A 25,262-nucleotide genomic window follows, 5' to 3' on the forward strand; every position below is an offset into this window, starting at 1 on the left:
CCAGTCAGCAGCATCAAGGGCAAATAAGGTCTTGAGCTGTATTAAATGGGGCATAGAGTCATGGGAGGAGGGGGTCCCACTGTATAGAGCACTGGTAAGGCCCCATCTAGAATATGCCGTACAGTTTTGGTCTCCATCACTCAAAAAGGACATTATTGTATTAGAGAGGGTACAGAGAAGGGCAACTAAGCTGGTAAAAGGTATTGAAAATCTTAGCTATGAGGAAAGACTGGCCAAATAGGGATGTTCACGCTGGAGAAGAGGCGCTTAAGGGGAGATATGATAACTATGTATAAATATAGGGGGGGATATATAATAAATATAAGGGGATCATAAAATAATCTCTCAAATGCTTTATTTACCAGTAGGTCTTTCCAGCTGACACAAGGTCACCCATTCCATTTAGAAGAAAAGAGGTTCTGGCTAAATATTCAGAAGGGGTTTGTTACAGTGAGAGCTGTGAAGATGTGGAATTCTCTCCCTGAATCAGTGGTACAGGCTGATACATCAGATAGGTATAAGAAGGGGTTGGATGGTGTTTAGCAAGTGAGGGAATACAGGGTTATGGGAGATAGCTCATAGTACAAGTTGATCCAGGGACTAGTCCCATTGACATTTTGGAGTCAGGAAGGAATTTTTCCCCCTCTGAGGCAAATTGGAGAGACTTCAGATGGGATTTTCTGCCTTCCTCTGGATCAACTGGCAGTTAGGCAGGTTAAAAAAAGTTAAAAAGGTTGAACTTGATAGACGTCTGTCTTTTATTAACCTAACTTACTATGTTACTATGTTTCTATGTTTTCCCTCCGTGCTTATCCATCATGAAAAAAAACCAATAACGAGATCAATGGCCAGCTAATGAGGAAGCCACTTGAGGCAGTGTCAGCTGAGTTACACACTCATGAAAGCTCTTGGTTGCTTGTCAATAGGGAAAAAAGCCCTAAACTATATTGACAGATATGTCCGGAACTAGTGATAATGGCAGGGCGTAAGGAAGAGTGTTTCGATTAAGCCTATCACACTGGAGCCTTCCAAGAACTTCAAGAGTGACACCTCCAGTGCTCATCTGCTGGCTCTATTGACTCGACCTAATAGAGTGAAGTAGCTATATGGTAAAGGAAGAAACAAACAACCCCTAGTCCTGTTACTGTAGATTCTAAAGCTTGCCTGCCATGAATAAGAATCTCTGTATGCCTGATGAGCTCCGGGAAACACAAGTACATCAAATGAAGCAGCAGACCATGTTGTGTATGTTTGAAACACCAAAAGGTCAATGCATCAAAGACATTTCAACCTTTATTATGTTACACTGACACCGACAGGTATCGTCAGAATGCTGTTCCATGAATTCCCCAATCTCCCTGCCCACCCCCTGTCCCCGGTGGAATAATATCTCCTTGGGTAGAACAGTTCCTTTCCAACAGATCCACATTACACATTTTAGAAATTTAAGGCATCAAACTGATGGTGTATGTGCAATAGTTAAATTCTCAACATCGGGACTCGAGCTAATGAAGTGCTTCTGCCTTCAGAAAACATCCCCAGGTATCAAATGAAATGTGTATTATCAATCATGCTAATTAAGGTGGAGGATTAGGAGTGCGCCATCCTGCAGGGCTTTGCTATTGTGCACAGCTTTGCAAGATAAATCGCTTCAAATATGCTAACCATTTTTCTTCCCCTTTTTTTTTTTTTTTTTTTTAACGTTATGATCTATCTGTTAAAACGTACAAATTCTTCGGATATCTCCACCAACTGGAATGCGCCACTGCCGGGAAAATGACTTAAGACATAATGCATCCAGTAAATGAGACCAAAAAATGTCTATCCATTCATTTGTTTAGTAATGCCTCCCCGTGGGATACAATAATGATCGCCAAACAAAACGATACCAGACTACTAAAGACTAAAATCAGCTACAGAAAACAGATGATTGTAGACTGCAGGGGGAAATGGCTAAACATTACAATTTTGTGTCCCTTTTTTTGTCCCGGGAATTCATTGTCTCCTTTGACCCGTCAACAGCATTTCCCATAAATAAAATCTGAATAAATCTTGCAGGCATCTTTTAAAATGTAACATTGGCATATAGATATAGATACGATTTATTCTCAGGTTTAATCCAAATATACTTCAAACACACAAAATATTTTTTGTTTTTCTGTGGAAATGTCATTGCACTTCAGTGAGAGGACTGAACGCCGTAACGTATTATCCATAATCACCTATGAGAAACCAATAAACAACGATCCATTGATGACAAATATGATCTCCAGAGAACAGAGTCTAAGTTGTGTCCAGTGTCCTTAACTTGGGCCGGTTTTGGAGATCTCACAGGGGAAACACCAAAAAGCCAGAGAAGGTTGAGTATTGCCAGCCACCGACTAAATTACCTTTCTCCAGTTTCAGATAAACCTTGTCTTCCTTATCCAAATACAGAAGGACGCTATTTGTGGCTGCTTCACGAGTCACGTCTTTGTCCCCAGCAAATGCTGAAATGACTGGTTTTCCATTAAGCATCAGGTTTACCTGAAGAGTAAAGACCACTGGAGAGTTATGAAATAATTACATTGTTCGAAAACTATGATAAATCAAACAAGAAAAGCATATTATATAGAAACATTGGGGTAACATTTACTGTACAATAAATTCAAGGGTACCCAGTAGTGATGTTCGGGCCGGCTCAAGGCCCGCGGGACCCGCGGGTTTACCCGGGGGTCGGGCGGGTTCGGGCTGACCCCTGGACAAAATGCGTGGGTGGATGCGGGTCGAGCTCTTCTCCTGCTCTCCCTGCCCGAGACCGAGTACTGCCGGCTTCTGGTGCCGGAATTTATAGACTTCCACCCGCCCCGCCCCTTTTGTGACATCACTGCGGGGCGGGCGCCGGTCTATAAATAAAGGGGAGCAGCGGGCTGGGTCGGATGCGGGTAGGGAGCGGGCGGGTTAGGGTCAGGTGCTGGTCGAGAAATTCTCGACCCGCACATCACTAGTACCCAGGGCACAAATAAGCACTCACCCAAAATCTCCCCCCTAACTGGCCTTCAGGCTGGGCCCCTTAGCTCATAATAAGGTTACAGATATATAGAAACATTGGGGTAACAGTCACCCTGCTATAGTTCCAGGGGTACCCAGGGCACAAATAAGCACTCACCCCAAATCTCCCCCTAACTGGCCTTCAGGCTGGGCCCCCTTAGCTCATAACAAGGTTACAGATATATAGAAACATTGGGGTAAAAGTCACCCTGCTATAGTTCCAGGGGTACCCAGGGCACAAATAATCACTCACCCCAAATCTCCTCCTAACTGACCTTCAGGCTGGGCCCCCTTAGCTCATAACAAGGTTACAGATATATAGAAACATTGGGGTAACTGTCACCCTGCTAAGCATCTATGTTTTGTGGTTAGAAACAAATGTAACCAACCATGTCCGCATGTTTCAATCACTTAAAATGAACAAAGCACAAATAAAGGGGACACAAACTGTCCTTAAAACATATTAATTCACCCATGGAGGAAAATATTTTATCATGTAATGTTGCTTTAAGAATCCACCTCAGTGGTTGTTGTACTTTAGCTCCCATGATTCACGCTTTGATAATATTCAGGAGAATGTATCATAGGAGTGGAACATTTTTTGTCATGAGAGGTTTATGTAGCCTTTAATAGAAATACTTTGTGGCTGTTTGGTTTGGGCGTAGAGGAAAGTGAATTGCTCAGGGTTCATTTCTTGACAATATGTGTTCTGTAGATGACAGACGGAGAACTTGACAGACCATTTATTTCAATAGACAGTGTCTGCCACAAGTCTAAAAAAAATGTGCTCCATCTGTACAGAGCTTTAATTATGGAAAAGGATATGAGTTTTAATCAGCTGTAATGCTAAGGAATCATAGAGCTGCATTGCCAGGCAGAGAGGGGAGTTGGGCGAAAATAGAATGTAATGCAATGTAGAAAAAAATGTTCCAACTACCCACAATGCACCAGTCAGACACCTGATTGTGAATGTCACAGTGTAAGGGGCATAAAGTAGGCGTAACTTGAGATACTCCGTACCCACGCATGTTCTTTGCACTACACATGAGATTTTATGGTGCCGTAAGGGTTTGATCATTTGCATTTGGTCAGGCAATATTTTTAGGTAGTTTAGGGGGCCCAAAGTTCCCAGTTTGGGACCTATGCTTGATGGAGAGGAGGTTTCCCAATTGGTTCAGGGGTAGTGTGACCTGTTCCTGCCCAGAGTTAACATGAGAGAGAACGTTACTCATACTCGTTGGTCTCCACCTAGTAGCAGGGGTGGCACCCGCTTGGACCGGTGGGTTTGGTTGAAAAGGTTGGTATTGAAGTTTGGCCAACCATTGCAGGTTTTGGTTAAGTGCAGATCAGACTGGGGAAGTCCACTCCTCCTCGTCTCCTGAAGATTCCTTGTCTTGCATACAGAGCAAGAAACCATGGGCATGTGTTGGGTGTGGGTCCTATAATGGCAACATTTTTGGGTTAGGGTCAGGTGCAGGTTATGGTTTTTGGACTAGGGTTAGGTTAAGGTTTTTTTTGACCAGAACATCACTACCCAAACGTCAAGCTTTGAGTTTTTAGGTGACCAGCAACCTAAGAGAAGTTGGGGCTCCACTGAGTAGAAGTAATCCATAGACAACATCTGTCGAAGTTTAGTTTCTACACTGAGAATCTTCCATTAAAGGGGATCCATTGCACCCATGTCATTCCATTCATTGGTGACTGTACTACGGATAATGGTGCATGATCCACTGTAATTCTGCTTTTTCTTGCTATACCTCTCAAATTGGCTCACTGCTGTTGTACATATGGGCTACATGTTGAGAGTTACAGTAGCGCATCAATCCTTTCCTCCAACACCTTGTGAGGGTCCAACCTAGACAGACGGAGTCTCTTCTTCCACACACACATAGGGAAGGATTTGATTTATTTAACAAGAGGTCCAAGAATACTATCTGACCTACTATAGGGGCTGCCCAACTGATGTCAACACTGCTGCATAGAGGTAACATATCCAGAAGGGCTGCTGTTTATTAATAACACACACACTATAGAAGCTTCACATCTGTTTTAAAATGGATTTTATTGGAACAGAACTGGTTTGCAGTTCCCAACACATCAGTATCTTTTCTAGAGATCTTCACATTTAAAAACCCTCCGCAGACTTTGGATAACCCTGACCAGGGCCGGGGGTAGGTAGAGTAGGCGCCCGCCTAGGGTGAAATCATGAAGGGGGGGAGCACTTTTAAGCAGATTTTTTTTTAAACCCTGGTTTGCTGGCTTTTAACAGTTTTTCCAATTTTATTAACCGCCTTTTCCAAACTCCTCTTTCCCGTGGTTCGTTCTGTGGCAGAAGCACTCCCCACCTCCATCTTAGCTGCTGCTGGCACAGATACATATTTGGGGGCAATATGATGGGTTTTTTGGCGGCTGCTGGCACAGGTACATATGATGGGTTTTCTTATTCCTGTTGGCACAGGTACATATTTGGGGGCATTATAATGGTTTTTTGGCTGCTGTTGGCACAGGTACATATTTGGGGGCAATATGATGGATTTTTGGCTGCTGCTGGCACAGGTACATATTTGGGGGCATTATAATGGTTTTTTGGCTGCTGCTGGCACAGGTACATATTTGGGGGCAATATGGTGGATTTTTGGTTGCTGTTGGCACAGATACATATTTGGGGGACAATATGATGGAGTTTTGCTCTTGCTGGTTCAGGTACATATTTGGGGGCAATATTGTAGATTTTTTGGCTGCTGATGGCACAGTTACAGATTGGGGGGAAAATGAGGGATTGGCTGCTGCTGGCAGGGCCAGAACTAGGTGTAGGCAGAGTAGGCACGTGCCTAGGGCGCAAAACTTGGGGGGCGTCCAGCACGTACCTTTAGCTGCTGCCTACCCCAGTCCGGTGTGAAGTCCTGCTCCTTGTGCGCATGCGCGAGCCTACGTGAGGGAAGTGTGTCGCGCGCGATGACGTGACTGCGCCTATTTAAGGGGAGTGTGGCGTGTGCTGGACTCAGCTCTTAGCGTGCATGCGTGCGCTCATGTGCGCAGTGCTCTGTGGAGGGGGCGACTCGGCCAGGCCGAGTTGCCTGGGGCGCCAGGCCAGTATGGCCCGGCACTGGCTGCTGGCACAGGTACACAGATGTTTGGAGCAATATGATGGATTTTTGGCTAATGCTGGCACAGGTACAAATTAGGGACATATGATGGATTTTTTTGGCTGCTGCTGGCAAAGGTACAGATTCGGGGTAACAATATGATGGATGTTTTGGCTTATGCTGGCACTGGTACAGATTGGGGCTTGAGGGCAATCTGAGAGATTGACTACTGTTGGCACAGGTACAAATGGGGGCAATATGAATGGTAAAGTAGGAAAAGGTAATGCAGCACCGGTTGGGGGGGGCACTGATTGAAGCCCTTGCCTAGGGTGCCAAAATACCTTGACCCGACCCTGACCCTGGCTTATGATGCTGCCATAGCAGTTCCCAAGTACAGCATCCCTACTACAAGTTTTAGCCTAGACCCACATCTTATCAAAACATCTTGGGAGTTGTATTGCAGTAACATCTGGGCTGTATTCTTTCAACCTTAAAGGCAGCCAGTGAGTTCCGCAGCTTTTTCTGCTCAGATATTATGCAGTGGAGGAAAATGCAATAAGTTGCACCTACCCTGCCTATACACTTATGCTTTATATCCATCAATGTACCCCAAGGAACATACACAACCATACCTCCCAACATTTGGAAAACAGAAAAAGGCACAAAAATTTTGCTGCACAAAGAATTTATTTGACCACACTCCCTAAATCCATACTGTAACCAAGCTCTTTAGCTCTTTAACTGCACCAAAAAGTCTCATAATCCGAGTAAAATCAGTGATTTCTCCCTCACTCTCATTATAGATATCTCTCTGGGATACAAATATAATATGGGTATGGGATCCATTATCCAAACAATCCGAGTTTCTAAATGGCTGTCTCCCATAGACTCCATTTTATCCAAATAATCCAAATTTTGAAAAATGATTTCCTTTTTCTTATAATATTTCAACAGTACCGTGTACTTGATCCAAACTAAGATATAATTGACCCTTTTTAGATGTAAAATCATTCTATTGGGTTCATTTAGTGTTTACACGATTTTCTAGTAGATTTAAAGTAGGAAGATCTAAATTACGGAAAGATCTGTTATCCAGGTCCCGAGCATTCTGGATAATAGATCCTATACCTGTAAAATTTCCAAAGTAAAGAGCATAGATCTCCATTAAAAAAAGGGACTAGTGATGGACGAATAAATAGCCAGGCGAATTAGCGAAAAATTGGCAGCGTCAAAAATTTTTGGACGTGTGCTGGAGAAGTCACTTGCGTCAAAACCGCTGCGTGTCAATATTTTTCACACACCCATTGACGTTAACGTCAAAATTTACTCTAATGTCAGAATGGATGCGGGTGTCAAAATTTGCGTTTCGTGAATTTTTTGCATTTTGCGAATTTCGACAGAAATTTCTTGCGAAACAAAAGGACAAAGGACAAATTCGCCCATCACTAATAGGCACTCCAAGCTGAGCAACGGATGGAATACATATTGGGAATACTGTGCAATGTTTCATTACAATACACTATATTTAATACAAGAATGGCAGATATACTGCTGCTTAGATGTTTAGAGCTAGAATAATGATTGATTCCCTTAGGCCATAATTGTATGTAATAAAGAAATGAAATTAAAGTATAGCAGAGCAAGCAAGGCTGTCATTGGACAAACGTCTTCATCAATGGGCTGCTGGACCTGGAGGACTTTAAGAATATACCTTTATGGTACTGGACTTCAATTCCTACCATACATGAACCCTTGATAATATGTTGGAAAATGCTGGGAATTGAAGGGGGGTATCAACATACCATGGACGGTATAAGTTCCCTTTAGGGTAGAGGCACACATTGCTATTTGGGGGAGATTGGTCACCCAGTGACAAATCGCCTCCTCTTCGGTCGACTAATTTCCCCCCACAATGCCTTCCCGTTGGCTAGAAATTGTCGGAGGGATGGCACTCGGAGCGATTTATTTTCCGAAGTTGCCTCACGAGGAAACTTGGGGCGATTTAGAAAAACGAAGCGATCCGAGTGCCCAAAAATTCGCTAATTTCCTGCAAAATTCGCGAAACGGAAAATAATTAGTGAAAAATGTGTGAAACGTGAAAATGGACACCAGCGTCAATTTTGACGCTAGCATCAATTTTGACACCGACGTTAAAGTCAATGGGCGTCCGAATAGTGCTGATGCGAGCGACTTTTCAGACGCACGTTCAAAAAATTTTGACGCCGGCGAATTTTCACGGGAGTTTCGCTAATTTATTCGCCGGTGGCGAAACGTGGAAATTCACAGCGACTTCGTGCCAGGTGAATTTATTTGCCCATCATTAGAATTAACTTTTATTATAATGTAGAGTAGAGACAATTTGCGGTTAGTTTTAATTTTTATTATTATTTATGGTGTTTTTTATTCAGCAGCTCTTCAGTTTGCAATTTCAGAAATCTGGTTGCTAGGGTCCAAATTACCCTAGCAACCATGCACTGATTTCAAAAAGAGACTGGAACACGATTATAAAGATGAATAATAACAAGTAGCAATAACAATACATTTGTAGTCTCTACAGAGCATCTGTTTTTTAGATGGGGTCAGTGACCCCCATTTGAAATCTGGAAAGAGTCAGCAGGAGAAGACAAAACTATAAAAGAGGAAAAAATGAAGGCCAATTGAAAAGCTGCTTAGAATTAGACATTCTATAACATACTAAAATTTAATGTAATGGTGAACCACCCCTGTAACAAAGAAATAGGGCAGAAATGCTGCACATTATATTATGGGTTTCGAAACGCAATTTGTGAGCGTCAAAATTGACGCTGGTGACAATTCCGATGCCTGCGACATTTGACGCACATTAAAGTCAATGGCCATCTGTTTAATTGTCGCGAATCGTTCACAACTTTATTCGCCGGCAGGAAAACATGGAAATTCGGCGCAAATTTGCGCCTGCCGAATAAATTTTTCCCATCACTAGAAACAACTCTTAAACTTAGCTTCTCAGCAACAGCCCAGAGTATACTGAGTATGTGCAGTGACACTGACACTCCTAATAAAATCCAAGATGGGAAGCTCCTGTGTACAATTCTGAAGGTCTGGATCATTACTGTTAAAGGGCTGTTGAACCCTTAGAACAGTGCAGTATATAAAATACAGTATTTCTAGCCATATTCGTTTTTAGGGTTTAGTTCTCCTGTAACTATGGAGTAGACTAGATCTTGTAGTCCAATATGGCTGAGCAAGTGTTTTCGATATCCTTGAATTTGCTAAACTGATATAAATCAAATTATCAAGAATTCATTCTGGGCGGATATCAGTGTAGAAGGGTGTATCTATACGTGTTGAGTCCAGACACTGCAGAAATTTGGGACAAATCTGATCCAGAAAAGAAATGTTGAACCAGGTGATTGGCAGCATTGTTTTTTTTTTTTTTAAAGGTAAGTTTTATTTCTCATTTTTAAACACATACAACAATCATACGTACAACAATAAGTACACTCGCAGACTAGACTGTACAATTTAGGCAGGAAGAAAATATGGCACATGCTATCACCAAGCATAACACAATACAGTTATTGAGCAGTTGAGATGGACACTATCAAACTCAGGGGAACTATACATCTGACGGTTAGGTTGGGACCCTCGAGGATACGAAGGATAGCAAACCATGCGGGGTGTCACAGTAGGAGATGGACTCGGCTATGACCTACTATAGAGGGGTCGGGGCAATGTCATTCCACAAGCCCCAAATTTTATCGAAGTTTGTTGGTGTTCCCCTAATTTCGTAGGTGAGCTTATATAGGGGTACTGCTTTGTTAATCAGTCGTATCCACGCATTGAGAGAGGGTGAGAGGTTACCCATCCAGTGAAGGGCTACAGTTTTTTTTGCATAAAAGAGTAGGATACGGAAAGAGATTCGAGTATATTTAGCTGGGACTATCTCTTCTAGAACCCCCAAAAGGCAAACTGCAGGTGAAATTATTCTTGGGAAGTCAAGATTATCTGATAGATAGTTTACAACTTGTGTCCAAAAGCTCAGTATGTAATGGCATTCCCATATTAGATGGAAGAAATCCGCAGCTTGTTGGTGACACCTGGGACAGGAGTCGCAAGGGATCTGGCCCATCAGTTTGAGTCGTGTGGGAGTTATGTAAATATGGTGCATAATTTTATATTGTATTAGTTTGTCTTTCAACGATATCAGGCCAGTGTATATGTGTTCCGTCGCCTCGTCCCAGTTATCTTGGTCAAGGCCTATAATTTTAGTATTCCACCAGTCTTGTGCTGCTTGAAAAGGTTTGGGGCCGGATAAAAGGAGCTGCTGGTAGAGCCGGGACACCAGCTTTGCTGGGTTGGGATCATGAAGAATTTCTTCTATGACTAGGCAGGATTGCTGGGGGGTAAGACTGTTAAATTGGGAGTAGAAGGTATGACGTAATTGTAGGTATTTAAATAGTGGAATTTGCGTTGGCTGGCATTTAAGTTGTAATGTGCAATGGGTGACAAAGGAATGATTCTCAAGGAGGTCCTTCAAGCATTTAATGCCTTGCCTGGGCCAGAAAGCAGAGTGTTGCAAGGATCTAAAGTGATTCAAATAGGAATTTCTCCAGAGTGGGAGGTGAGGGGATAGGAGGGGTGGTGAATGGCCCAAGATTTTGAGAGCTATCAGCCAGGCCTTCTGTGGGGTAGTCAGTGTCGTCGGTAGCGGGCCAGAATCCCTGGGGCTCCGATAGGGAAAGTTGCGGAGGCTCTCCCACGAGGATAGTAAAAGAGCTTGTAACTGGGAGTTTGGGTTATACGGGTCAGGGTTAAAGCACCAGTGGAGGTAATATATTTGTGAAGCTATGAAATACCAATGGAAGTTGGGGAGGGCCAGTCCTCCCTTGTCGCACGGTGCACATAACTTTGACCAAGCGATTCTGGGTGTTTTCTTGTTCCAGAGAAAGGGGGTCACGATTTGGTTTATACTTTTAAAGTATTTTTTGGGAATAAATATTGGCGCATTATGGAGTAGATAGAGAATTTTGGGGAGGTAAATCATTTTAATGACATTTACTCTACCCCAGAGAGAGAGAGGGAGTTTAGCCCATCTGTTTAAGGTATTGGTCAGATTAAGTAAAATAGGGTCTAGGTTTAAGGTAGTGTATTTGGTGAGATCTGTATGGACTATCACTCCTAGGTACTTGAACTGGGTGGCCCATTCAAGTGGGGTCTCTTGTGGTAGAGATCGAGGTTGGTCAGGGTCAATGGGGAATAAAACAGATTTTTCCCAGTTAACGCGTAGTCCGGAAAACGAGCCAAACCGGTTGACCAGGTCAAGGAGGGCAGTGAGAGAATCATTGGGATCTGCCAAATATATAAGGAGGTCGTCAGCAAAAAGGGAGATTTTTTCCTGAATAGTGCCGTAGGTTAAACCCTTGATTAAAGGAGATTGTCTGGTCAGAATTGCAAGTGGTTCTATTGCTAGGGCAAATAGAATTGGGGAAAGGGGGCAGCCTTGCCTTGTTCCCCTCGATAGTAAGATAGGGGGGGAGATATGGCCATTAACTCTCACCCGTGCCGTGGGGTTCTTATATAGAAGTTTGATCCAGGATATGCATCTAGGGCCAAATCCGAAACGGGCTAACACCTCCCACAGGTAATCCCACTCCACCGAGTCGAAAGCCTTAGCAGAGTCAAGGGAGGCAACTACTCTGGTGCCTGTTTCAGTATGGGCAATCTGCAGGTTGGTAAAGAGTCTGCGGAGGTTGATGTTAGTGGAGCGTCCTGGCATAAAGCCAGATTGATCAGGGTGAATAAGGTCAGGGACTACCTGTTGGAGGCGGGAAGTGAGGACCTTAGCCAGGATTTTAGCATCTGTATTTAGGAGAGATATAGGGCGGTACGAAGAGCAGCGAGCTGTATCTTTACCCGGTTTAGGGATGACAACTATGAGGGCCTCTGTAAATGATGGAGGTAGAGAATTACTATCAAAAGCACTTTGCAGCGTTTCTAGATATTTTGGGACTAATTGTTCTGAGAGAGCTTTATACCAGTCTGGAGGGAGGCCATCCGGTCCTGGTGTCTTATTGGGGGGTAGGGAGGCAATGGCATCAGCAATTTCTCGGGGCGTTATAGGTGCATCCAGAAATGTTCTGTCACTAAGTGAAAGAGACGGGATAGGGATTGAGTCCAAGAACTGAAGGAGTTGGGTTCTAGAGTGAGTAGTTGTGGTAGAATAGAGGGTTTGGTAGAAGGTGGCAAATTCTTGTGCTATGAGCTTGGGTTCTGCGACTATAGAGCCATCATCCAAGATAAGGCGGGGAACAGCGGAGGAAGTTGTCTGTTGTTTAGCCAAAAATGCCAAAAGCTTACTATTTTTGTCGCTCTGATCAAAGATACGCTGGTTCTGGTAAAGTAAGGCTTTCCTAGTTAGTGATATGGAGGCTCTGGAAAGAGAGTCTTGGGCACTTAGGAGACCGGCATAGTTGGCAGGGGTAGGGTTCAGAGTATGTGCTCCGGAAGCATTGTGGAGTTCATTCTCCGCAGCTTTAACCTGGTCTAAAGTATCCTTCCTCGCTTGTGAGATTGCCCCCATAAGTGCTCCTCTCATGACTGCTTTAGACGCATCCCACAGAGTCAGAGGGGAGGTGGACCCCACATTATGGACCCAATAGTCGCCATAGGCCTGGGCATTCGCTTCAGCCACCGTAGTGTTTTTAAGCCAAAGAGGGCTTAAGCGCCATAGCTTGTCTGAGGCCTCCGGATTCCAGCGAAAAGTAACTTGGAGTGGGGAGTGGTCGGATAGGGATTGGGGTAGGTATCGGATTTGGTCAATCATAGGCAGGAGGTCATGGGACACTAGGGCCAGGTCTATTCTAGAAAAAGTTTTGTGTGTTGGAGAGTGGCAGGAGAAGGTTCTTTGGAGTGGGTATTTCCATCTCCAGGGGTCAGTCAGCTGTAAGGCTTCTGTCCACTTGGTGAGCTTTGTAAGCGTATGGGGGTCAGGGCTAAGCTTATCCAAGGACGGATTTAAGCAACAGTTAAAATCCCCCATAATACAGAGGGGGCTAGGTGGGAATTCAGACAGTTTAGTCATCATTGTATCCAGGATTGACACTGCAAATGGCGGAGGCATATATAGATTGACCAATAGAATGGGTTTGTTGGCGATAAGGCCATGTAATACCAGGAATCTGCCGTAGTGGTCTAAGTGGAGCTTTAGAAGTTCAAATGGCAGACCCTTGCGAATTAATACGGAGACCCCCCTCGAATGAGTTGAAAAAGTAGAATGGAAATGCCAACCCACCCATGGTTTCTTAAGTGCGAGAACTTTTTGCCCGGAGAGATGCGTCTCCTGGAGGAGAAGGATAGAGGGAGGATATCTCTTGAGGTAATTAAACATCAAGCTCCTTTTAAATTTGGAATTAAGGCCCCTCACATTCCAAGAAAGTACTGATATATTAGCCATAACATACAGTAGCAGGTATATGCCGAGCCAGAGGAAGTGTCCATCCCTTCAGGTACATGAGTAAGAGAAACATAGAAAGTGCAACATGCTTAGTTATTATGCCATACAACTGAGAGTGAATAGTCTGCAAAATAGATTGATATACAAACCCAAAACATATATAGCCCCAACCCTCCCTACTCACCCCCCAAACTCGGGTGAGTCTATTACCCATAACAATCTATAACAATAATGGGGGTTATCCCCTAGACATCTGCTAAGAAACAGTCCCTATCCGGGGGTCTAGGGCGGGTGTTAAAGTTAGTAACTGCCTGATGTCAGGCACCGAGCTGAAATGTTGGGCACTTGCCCCGTAAGAAAAGACCAGGAGTGGCCCGCAGTAGGATACCGACGTGGCCGGGAAGGGGAAAAAAAAAGAAAAAAAGGGGGGTGGGGAAACTGTAAATTGCAGGATTATTAACAGACTCCTTCAAGTCAGTTGCATCTCCATTTTTTTCAGGTAGGAAATGGTGTCCTTAGGATGCAAAAGAGGGTCATGCCTCCTCAGTGGTGACCGTTTTGGAGGATTGCAGGGCTGATCTCTTAGGCAAAAACCTTAGGGGGCAAGCGTTCCATGGGTAAAACAATGGGAAACTAGGCAGGTATGTTTGGGCAGCATTGTTTTAAATCTTGTTTTAGCGTTTTGCTGTTCTACTCTCATGATGATAAATGTCTCTAGAGCTAAGTTGCATGGAATCTCTAGAACTAAACCATTACAATGATCAGATACTCAATATATTTTAACATGATGATACAGTATATGAGTATTAACGGGAACTATACCGCCTGTACGACATGTATCACATAAAGAGCGCTCTTCTAATCTAAACAACTCTGTTGAATCCTCAGCCATCATGTCTGTATTATCTAGAAATCCATCATTACAGTAGAAAAAGAAGAAGAAGACCAACTGAATGGCAGATTACATACCTGTATAGTCTGACTCTGATAAACTTTTATGACATGAAAGCTGAAGCTGTAAATGCCTTTCCTTGGGGCAACAAACACTGATTCCAGAGTGAAAAAGTTCCCGACATTTACTAAGATCTAAATAAAAAAAAGGGAGAAAAAATACAGTTATAATGTAACCCAGTGAGATGTCCTTTATTATACCATATATATATACTGTATTCAATTATTTTTCAACTCAAGAGTAAGAGAGTATTACTCTATAAATCAGTACAGCTATGGAACCTGTTATCCAGAATGCTGGGGACCTGGGGCTTTCTGGATAATGGATGTTTCCATAATTTGGATCTTCATACCTTCAGTCTTATGTAAACGTTAAATAAAGCCAATAGGCTGGTTCTGCTTCCAATAAGGATGAATTATATCTTAGTTGGGATCAAATACAAGGTGCTGTTTTATTATTACAGAAAAAAAGGAAATCATTTTTCAAAATTTGGATTATTTGGATAAAATGGAGTCTATGGGAGATAGCCTTTCCGTAATTCAGAGCTCTCTGGATAAAGGGTTTCCAGATAACCGATCCTATACCTGTACTAAATACCCTGGCAGGGAAGACGTCAATGCACAATGGGGCATTCGTTTATTGCTTGGCGGTCTTAAATACTGTGCGCATACAACATATTATTACATACATTATTATACTATACCACTGAAATTTTATTTTCTATCATCAGAGAGTAAGAAAGGTGGAATGTATACAGAAAAAAACATGTATTTTATTTTAACTGTACCCTCTGTACCATCTGTTATGGCTTAGAGTGTAAGCTCTCTATCCTATTATTCTACTGCCTCTTGTCTCTATGGATATATGGCACATACATGGCATACAGAATTTATTCCATAGATTTTATTTGACACTAATGAATCTATTTTTAACAATGGCCTTTGCTGCCTACCCTTCGGGTACCATACTGTGCCAATAAAAGACTGCATCTTGAGCCAGATATTTTAGCTCGGTACTCAGTAATGAAACTATTTCACTTTAAACTATGAGTATAGAGGAATTCATCCAATAGCACCTTCATTGATACAAGGAAAGAGGTTACTGTTTGTTTAATTTTAACTGACTGCAGGAACGACTCTCAGATTCCAGAGATAGGGAGTTAAAGAGAGAGAGAGAGAGAAAGAGAGAGAGTTAAAGCGAGAGAGAGTTAAAGAGAGAGAGAGAGAGAGAGAGAGAGAGAGAGAGAGAGAGAGAGAGAGAGAGTACAATAGGGAGGATTGAGGGCAGACAGATGAGAAGAGAGAAATAGGGGTACAGAAAAATAAAGAAAAGCAAGAAACAGATTGAGAGAAGCAGATTGAGAGGGGCAGAGACAAGCTGGAAGGGAATGAAAGAGAGAGTGTGTGTGAGAGAGAAAGAGAGAGAGAGAGAGAGAGAGAGAGAGAGAGAGAGAGAGAGAGAGAGAGAGAGAGAGAGAGAAGAAGGCAGAGAGAGTTGCAGTTTAGTTTTAATTTAGAGTCTTGTACTCCTACTATAAATTGCTGTGCTTCCCTATGTGTCTTGGCATATGATAAACAAGCCACATCATTCATCAGCCTGTTGCTTCCCTACTAACACACTCCCGCCAGCTCCTGAAAGTAAATTTCAAGGCCAGTGGGAAATAAATTCATTATTCGTTCAATGTCTTTAGTTTCTTATTGTAATGCACTTCCCTTCACACTCCAGGTCCCTGTGATTTATTCCAGTCCAAGGCTTCGAACATAATAATACGGAGACGGGATCTCATATAAATGCAGGAGCAAGTGGATTTTACTCTGTTGGATGGCATGTGACTTAAATAAAACTAGAATAATGTTCCTTATACAAACACCCAAACATAACTATACACAGAAACACAGGCAACCCCATTAGCTATACTGATATACCAGCTTATCTGTATCGATTACCCAACTATCCAGCTACTAATCATTGCACTGGTCATAAATAAAACCAATATATACAAATAATGGTAGCACACCATCATCTTCATATTGCTCACCAATGTCGTATTTGTTGTAAAGTATTTAAATTTATTACATAAGTTGTAAGTTTCTGAGAAGACTTTAGAACCATGGGTATATTCATCTTGCTCGGTGACAGCGGGGAGAGTAAGCTGCATTGCTTTCAGAGCTCTGCTGGATATAATGATGCCATAAAACTCAATTAAGGCTGTGCTGCAGTAATCTATTGACATGTTTACACACACTTAATTACAGCAGACTAAAATATAACGTATTAAATATTTATCAGCTGCTGCATTAAGTGTGATGCCTGGCGGTTTTTGGGGGGGACTGGTGGTTTTTAAAAAGGTTTCTCTTAAAGGGCAAATAAATCTATGGGCACTTATTAAACAGGGCTTGAGTTTTGTTGCAGCCGACACGTGTTGCGACTTTAATCATAAATACTGGGGTGTTCTGGAAATAAAGCAAGGATAAATAATGTAAGAGATGGATATAAAGGCTTCCAGAGTCCCACTCCCTCCAAAATATGTCACCCTGGAGTTGTTATTACCTGGTCAAAATAGATAATCCTAGTTTTGTTGCTCATTTCGGAGGGCTCATGATTGGTGCTCCGAACAGCTGAAAAGGCAACCTTGGAGTTAGCAGCTCTCACAGAGATCCCAAGAGGAGAAGATGAAGATCCTTTGGTGTCAGTGGTAGGGTTGGAGTCGCACACGACTAAGCATTTTCCTTCTAGGACTATAGGTTCTGTGTCATTCTGTCCCCGAGCTGGGAGGACGCAGAGTAGTAGAGCCAAGAGCAGCTTCAGCACCAGGGAGAGCTCCGTATAGGGACGCATTGTGTTCAGCACCATCCTGCCCTCTGCGACTGATCTCTCCTCTGTCTACAGCCAGATCAGCTTCAGTGAAAAAAAAATCTCACAGCTCCCTCACCCTTACCGAAATGTCCCCCCTCTTTCCACGTAGGAAGGAAAAAGAAATCTTCTTTTACCTTTTGTTCACTTCCAAAATAGTCAAGCTTTCCTGAAGCTTCTCAGCTTTCCCACCCCTAACTCTGCGCCCGCAAAACAAAACAAAAGTGAATTACTGATGAGAGAAATCAGGGAATATGCCCCAGCCTTGCCGTTGCCATGATTCTCCTGCGTCAGACTATCCTATGTCACAGGCAGAGTGCGACTCGCTGCTTCCATGAACACAGATTCCTTCTGACTGATTTCATTGTCAGAGTGTCTGCGAATCCAAAGCTGCTCCTCAACTCCCCAAAGCGTTATGTCATGAGCAAGGTTGGTACTGCCCTCAGCCTGAATCACTATCCCAGACAATTTATTGCAGCGCTTCTTTACTTAGGGCTTGGGGGGGGGGTGGATTTGATGGGTGGGGGGGAGTGGAGGGGGGTGGTTGGATACAGCAGAGTGTTATACAGCAATTATACTCAGGTAAAAAAAAGCAGCTATTATCATACCATTAGCTCTAATTTGATGCCTTTGGCAATGCCTTTTATTGAGTTGGTATAGGAGGAAAAAGAGAACTTCTTTATCCCACTGATAACTGAGATTTATCTACATCAGACCTGAAGAATATCCCTGTTATAACTGCCCCAAAACCGTATCCATATGTCAACTATCTGTCTGCAGGCAGTCTGTCTGTCCTTTGCATATCTAAACTTTCTATTCATATCTAGATAAATATGCATCTGTCTATATCTGTTTATCTGCCTCAGTCTCTATCAAAGTGTCTTTTTCTATGGATAGATACCTACTGTATCTATCTATCTATGTTTGTCTGTCAGTCTGTCTGTCCCTCTATCTATCATCTATCTATCATCTATCTATCACAATCTAGCTATCCCTTTCACTCTCCTTGCCTCTGTCTATCTATCTGTCCGTCTATCTATCATCAACCTGTTCCTTTCACTCTCATTGTATCTATCTAATCAATCTATCATCTATTTATCTATCTATCTATCTATCTATCTATCTATCTATCTATCTATCTATCTATCTATCTATCTATCTATCTATCTATCTATCTATCTATTTCTCTATCTATCTCTCTCTCTATCTATCTATCTATCATCTATCTATCTTTTATCATCTATCTATCATCTATCTATCTATCTATCTATCTATCTATCTATCTATCTATCTATTTATCTCTCTCTCTGTCTCTCTCTCTCTCTCTCTCTCTCTCTCTCTCTCTCTCTCTCTCTATCTATCTATCTATCTTTTTATCTATCTATTATCTATCTATCTTTTTATCTATCTATTATCTATCTATCACCCGTGCTTGGCATATATACACCACAACATCTGGGGCAATCTTTGTGTGTCTGGTTTATATATAATGTATATGAAATCTTAAATGCATTAAATGTGAATAGTTGTGGTAAATTGGGATGGAACTTCTTTTAAGACTGATTATCTTAATGAAATCTGAAATGACCCAGCGCAGAGAGCCGAAAGGTAAAACAATTATCAGTCCTCTGGCTGAAATGCTATTGACAAACTATCTATGAAGATGAATGTCCCTGCTTTACTTTGTGGCGCTGCCAAGTGGATATTCCACGTAACTGTGTTGTATCTACCAGGAGAGATTAGCAGTGCCGCAGCCCAGATGATTGTATAGAAAAACATAGGAGAAATAATTGACATGCCCATCAGTAAGTGAATTATTGTTTCCAGAGTGGCGTCTGAATGTGATTGTTTATACACAGGCATTAATGAACAAGCTTAGCATAAAGGCAACAATCAAAGGGGACATAAACCTTCCGCAGCAGTGTTGCGCCACCCAAATGTTACTGGATAATAGCACCCGGTACACTCAAGAAGTTCCCTAAGACACATTGAGGAGTGCTGGCTGAGGAAATCCATTCCTAGTCATCACTAGGGGGTGTTCTGTTCTATAAAATGTATTTAAAGGCAATGGGTAGGAATCTCAACGCAATGGAGAATAATTTAGCAATAGTGATGAGCAATGCATTGAAGTCTAAAGGCAACAAACATTTTTGATTGACAACAAATTTTTGCACCCTTTAGAGACCAGGTCTACTGGTAGATCCCGATGTACTTTTTGGGAACCCCTGGGCTATACATACCTTCCATCGCAGTGTTCCACTCTATTGCACCAGTGGGTATGCATTAGAAATGCTTTGAATAAAAAAAGGGGGCAAGTCATGCATTTTATGAAACTATAGGCATGGGACCTGTTATCCAGAATGCTCAAGACCTGGGGTTTTCAGGACAAGTGGTCTTTTTGTAATTTGGATCACCAGACCTTAAATCAGCTAAAAATAATTTAAAAATGAAATAAACAAATAGGATTGTTTTAACTCTAATAATGATTAATTGTATCTTAGTTGGGATCAAGGTAAGGTGCTACTGTTATATTGTAAAGGGAAATCATTTTTAAAAATGACAATTATTTGATTAAAATTGGCTCTTTGGTAGATGGCCTTCATATAATCCAAAACCTTCTAGATAAGTGGTTTTCGGATAACAGATCCCATACCTGTATTCTGTTGAATTTATATCTTAGCAGACAACAGAGTTATAGAGCAATAATTAGTGGTTTATAGTGATGGGCGAATTTATTCGCCAGGCGCGAATTTGAGCGATTCGCCGCCAGCGAATAAATTTGCGAAACGCCCGTGAAAATTTGCAGCGAAAATTAGCCAGCGTCAAAAAAAAAATTTCCGAAATAACAGACGCTGGCGTCAAAAATGGCTGCCGGTGCCGTTTCGCGAACGAGATGCCGGCGCCGTTTCGCGAACTTTTCGGCGAAGCGAAACGGCACAAATTCGCCCATCACTAGTGGTTTAGATACATTAATCATGTCTATGGTTTTTCCATGTCCTTGCAACCATGGTGAGGACAACCCTAAGATACTACTAGATGTTGAGCAGCTCCATCCTGGAATCCATCTGTGTATAAAAGGGTGTCTGATCAGCATACTCAAAGCCAAGGGAGCTATTTCGTCCAACAGAACATTAATCTTAGCGCTGTGATTGGTACTGTATATTATTAGTTAAGGGGCGAATAAATTCGTCAGATGCGAATTTGCGGTGAATTTCATCTCCGCCTAATAAATTCATGAAACTGGCGAGAAAATTCGCCGGCATCAAAAAAATTCAGACGTGCATCGGAATAGTCGCTCACGTCAAAACGGCCACGAGTCAACATTATTCGGAAGTCCATTGACTTTAAAGTCGAGTGCATTTAATTAAGATGCCTGTAAGTAATTTGAACTCTTTTGGATTCTTCTAGTGAAAGAGTTCAGCACGTATTGAGCCATTGACTCAATTATTATTATTAATATAATAGTAATGCCTAGTTGTCTATCTAGTGACTGAATATAATATGAACTCTTTGGGGTATTTCTCCTAAAAAGAGTTTAATATATATTGAACAATTTAATGAAATGAGCTCATATTTACTTGTAGATGGCTAAATATAATATGAACTGTTATCAAATATGTATCTTAAAAGAGTTTAGCATATATTAAGCCATTTCATCAGATTAACTTCTAGATGTGTATCTTAAAGTCTTTGAGCGTCAAATTTTTGTTGATGACCGACAATTTTTTTTCGATGCGTCAGAATTGACGGAATTTACGTCAAAATTCACGTTTTGCCAATTTCGCTGGAAATTTGCAAATTTTTCAGTGAAATGAGACAAATTTGCCCATCACTGTATATTATTTATCATATTCTAGCACCAACATTATTGTTAACCCCCCCGCCTCCATTGAAAAACCCTAAAACCTTTTTTTGGGCAGGGCTCTGAGGTGTGGCATTGGGCGTTATGAAGCATGTCTGGGGCATAACAGTGCCAACAAAAAAACCCAATAATAGGCCCCACTGGGCTGATGTTTCTGCTTCCTCCATCCACTTATTTTACTGTATCTGTCTTGTAAATAACAAGCTAAATCCTAAAATTCTGTCTACTTGTATACTCAGCCCATACAAGAATAAAAAATGGCTTAATTCTGCCGTTGCCATCCATATAATTAATTTCATCTGCCTGACAAAGACTAAGCAGCAGTTTAACAGACTCCTCATAGGGAAATTATCATTAAAAAGAATTAGTTTAGTGTAATTAGCTTAATATCATTCACAGTTGTTCGCCGGATCCCATTTTTTTTAGCGCTGCAGAATATTATCATTATTAATATACACATATTTATACTTCTTGTCAATTATATTTCATGCAGTAACGGCACCAACTAAAACAAGAAAAGAGTCACAAATACAATCAAGGAGATGAGAGAGGATATAAACCCTCCATAATTATCACGCCGTTGCAATTTCGGATACATGAAATTCACCAATGAGAACAATGCTGATCAGCACTATATCAGGCGTTCTGTTGTCTTACTTAGAAAGATTATTGGGTGGCTTCATGATATGACACTGAAATCAAATAACAGGACAGTGGACAGCTGCTTCGTTGGTCTCCTTAATTTGGTTGGCTGCCCAACAATGATGGACTTAAACAGCTTCCTTATATCACTGAGTAGACCACCCATGTGTAGTAGTTGAAACCAGCCTTCAGGGAGTACATATCTATAGCTATAAACCTCACAATATCCTAAAAGACCTGGACCTATGTGTGGGAGATGGCCAAGAAAACCTCGGTGTGTGCAGTCTCTAATGAAAGAGCATACAGAATTAGGTTTCAATGGTACTACACTCCTTCTCATATCAGCAGGCTTAGTGGTAACTCAGACCACTCCAACTGCTTTAGAGGGTGTGAAGAATGAGGGACCTTCTTGTACACATGATGGGCCTGCACAGTAGCTCAGGAATTCTGGAAGATGGTAGTGACTCTGCTCTCTGAGGTTCTCCTATGTACCATTCAGGCAGCCCCTCACACATTTCTTTTAGGCATAAAAATCAGAGCCATAGGCTCTAAACAATCACAAAAACTTGCCACGCACAAAAACATTGATATACAAGGTGAACTGGATCAGGGCGATGGATAAGAGACAAACTCCTGGACAGGAGCTACAAGGGGGAGCTGAAGAGGACCAGGTTTCCTTGGATCTGAAATGAGACGTTGGAATGCCAATGCTTATTGCCCAACTTCCTATTGTAAGAAATTGCCATCTTGATTTTGTTATTTAATATGAAACCTGTTGTTCAGGGAACTTACATGAAGCCCTGATTATCATAACAAAGGTTTTCCTGTGACCACTAAGGTCTATGTCTGCTGTGGGGACCATAAAACTGATTTTGTATGCGAGAAAACTTGCTCAACACGATGTAGGCAAGTTGGGGGTTTATCACAGCATCTTGGCAGTTGGGAGGGTTTCTGTGGAGGCAGGTAAGAACCCAGAATAAAAGAACGCTGGACAGAGGACAAGGAGCTGGGCAGCTGAGAGGAGGCAGGAGAGAGCTGAAGAAGCCAGAGGAGACTGGGACAAGACAACATGTGAGGAATGAGGACCAGAGGGGAAGGCAGAGATGAAACTGAACACTATTCCCCTGGTTTTTTTTTGGTAACTACAATGTAGACTTGTGTAATGTGTAACTGTAAATATTGTAATTATTGTTAAGTCTAAGTGTAATCATTTATGTAGAACAATCAATTGATTTATTTTACAATATATCACTTTATTATACGCTTATTGGTGTGGATTCATTGTCTGCTTCCTCAAAAGAACCAAAACCCTAGTAAGTGGGTTGAGGTATATTGATTATTATTAGTATTATTATTATTAATGATATAAAATACAATATAAACTTACACTATGAATGGATGGAAGCAAATCCCTCCAACAATGTCCCAACATCTATTGGAAAGACTTCCACTAAATGGTTCAGAAGGCAGTTTAATGTATGAGTCCATATCGCCATGTTTTTTGCACTTTTCTTGCCCTATAAAATACAGAGCTCAGAGCAGGGCCGCCATCAGAAATCACAGGGCCCCATACAAAAAAAATTCCTGGGCCCCCTGGGCTATGCCCACCATAAGCCCCACCTACAGGTCCGCCCTCCCCACAACACAGGTCCACCCCCCACCACACAATAAAAAACGTTGGTGGCTACGGTTCCCACATGTTAATAAAAAAAAAAATATTGGTGGTCAGGGCCCCCCATTGAAAAAAACATTTGTGGTCAGGGCCCCCCATTAAAAAATATTGGTGTCTAGGACCCACCCCCCCGCGTTATAAGAAAATCGGTGGCCTGGGCCACCCTTAAACGTCCATGTAAAAAACTTGCCCCCCCCAGAAGTTTAAAAAAAAATTGGTGCCCAGGGTCCCACACACCTTTAGGGGGGCCCTGCCATGTTACACTTACTTCATTAGTGTGGCCCACCTGCTGTCAGTGAGCTGCAAACTACAGAAGGGAGGAGGGGAGCACAGGTGGCTGCATCTTCTTCCAGTGACAGCATTTTCTTCCCTTATTGGTCACAGATTTTCAAGTCCTGGTAAAGCTGCATGGTGATTGGATGAGCTGGAGGAGAAGTTCAAACCTCAGCTATCCAATCCCTGAGCAGCTCAACCGGGACTTAAACTCAGTGATCAATAAGGGGAAGTAATGGACAGAAGATACCTCCCCCTGTGCTCCTGCCCTGCCTTCCCGACGTCAGCAGCTCTCAGAAAGCAGGGGGGCCCGGATAATCAAGAAAGTGCTGCATGGCTGGGGCCCCCCTTACCCTCGGGGCCCCCTACAACTCTACCCCCTGTCCTTCCCTGATGGCTGCCCTGGCTCAGAGAACTGCATTCCTTTGCTGCCATTAGGGATGTAGCGAACTGTTCGCCGGCGAACTTGTTCGCGCGAACTTCGACCGTTCGCGTCCGCCTAATGTTCGCGAACGTTTGGGAACGTTCGCATTTTGAGTTCGCGTTCGATTCGAATACAAATCGTTCGACCATTCGACCATTCGACCGCTAAAATCGAACGATTTCCATTCGTTCGAACGATTTCCATTCGTTCGAACGATTTCCATTCGTTCGAACGATTTCCATTCGTTCGAACGATTTCCATTCGTTCGAACGATTTCCATTCGTTCGAATGATTAAAATCCTTCGAACGTTCGATTCGAATGAAAATCCTTCGATCGAACGATTAAAATCCTTCGAACGTTCGATTCGAATGAAAAATCCTTCGAACATTCGAATCGAACGATTTTAGCGGGTGTTCGAAGTTCGCGAACTGTTCGCGAACGTTCGCATTTTTTGCCGGTGTTCGCGAACGGCGTTCGCGAACACCAAATCGGCAGTTCGCTACATCCCTAGCTGCCATGATTAAAGAGATGCCTGTTTGCAGCAGGATTATATATACAAGGGGCAGGAGGGGAGGGAGACACATGGATGTCCTGCCTCCCACTCCCTATCTGTCCCCTGACTTGTGTGTAATTCAGTTGGTGCAAGTCACAAAGGAGCATGCTTTTGCTTCCCTTAGATCTCTTGCACTTGAGTCAAGGTCAGTGATCCCCTCCTGTCTCTTCCATTGTCCAACTCAATGGTGATGAGTTTGTAAAAATCTAAGAAGATTCCAGCTACAATAAAAAAAAAAGCAATGAAAATGTTCCAGAACCCATTTGTCTTGCAGTGCTTTATTTTCTTCTGGGAATTCAGCCCTTTTGAACTGTAATCTCCGAAATACTGGCTCTGCCGGATACTGATCTTCACAAGGAACAGACACAAAACACAAAGTTCTGCCCTGTACCCAATGGCTGATACTGTCGCCAGCAGATAGAATAATCATTACTATTAGATTTTTTTATTTTTTATAAACCACTCATTTCTTCATATCT

General features: G+C 42.4%; 1 protein-coding gene across 1 annotated transcript; it reads right to left on the reverse strand.

Annotated features, from left to right (window-relative positions):
* Positions 1–1,282: 1,282 nt before the first annotated feature.
* cbln4.L (cerebellin 4 precursor L homeolog) lies at positions 1,283–17,464 on the reverse strand. The gene is given in 3 exon segments (NM_001086450.2): positions 1,283–2,526; positions 14,521–14,637; positions 17,054–17,464. Coding segments are annotated over 3 exon segments (618 nt in total). The 5' UTR covers positions 17,357–17,464; the 3' UTR covers positions 1,283–2,328.
* Between the last annotated feature and the right edge of the window lie 7,798 nt (positions 17,465–25,262).

This window comes from Xenopus laevis, chromosome 9_10L (genome assembly GCF_017654675.1).
Source record: "Xenopus laevis strain J_2021 chromosome 9_10L, Xenopus_laevis_v10.1, whole genome shotgun sequence".
Classification (NCBI taxonomy): Eukaryota; Metazoa; Chordata; class Amphibia; order Anura; family Pipidae; genus Xenopus; species Xenopus laevis.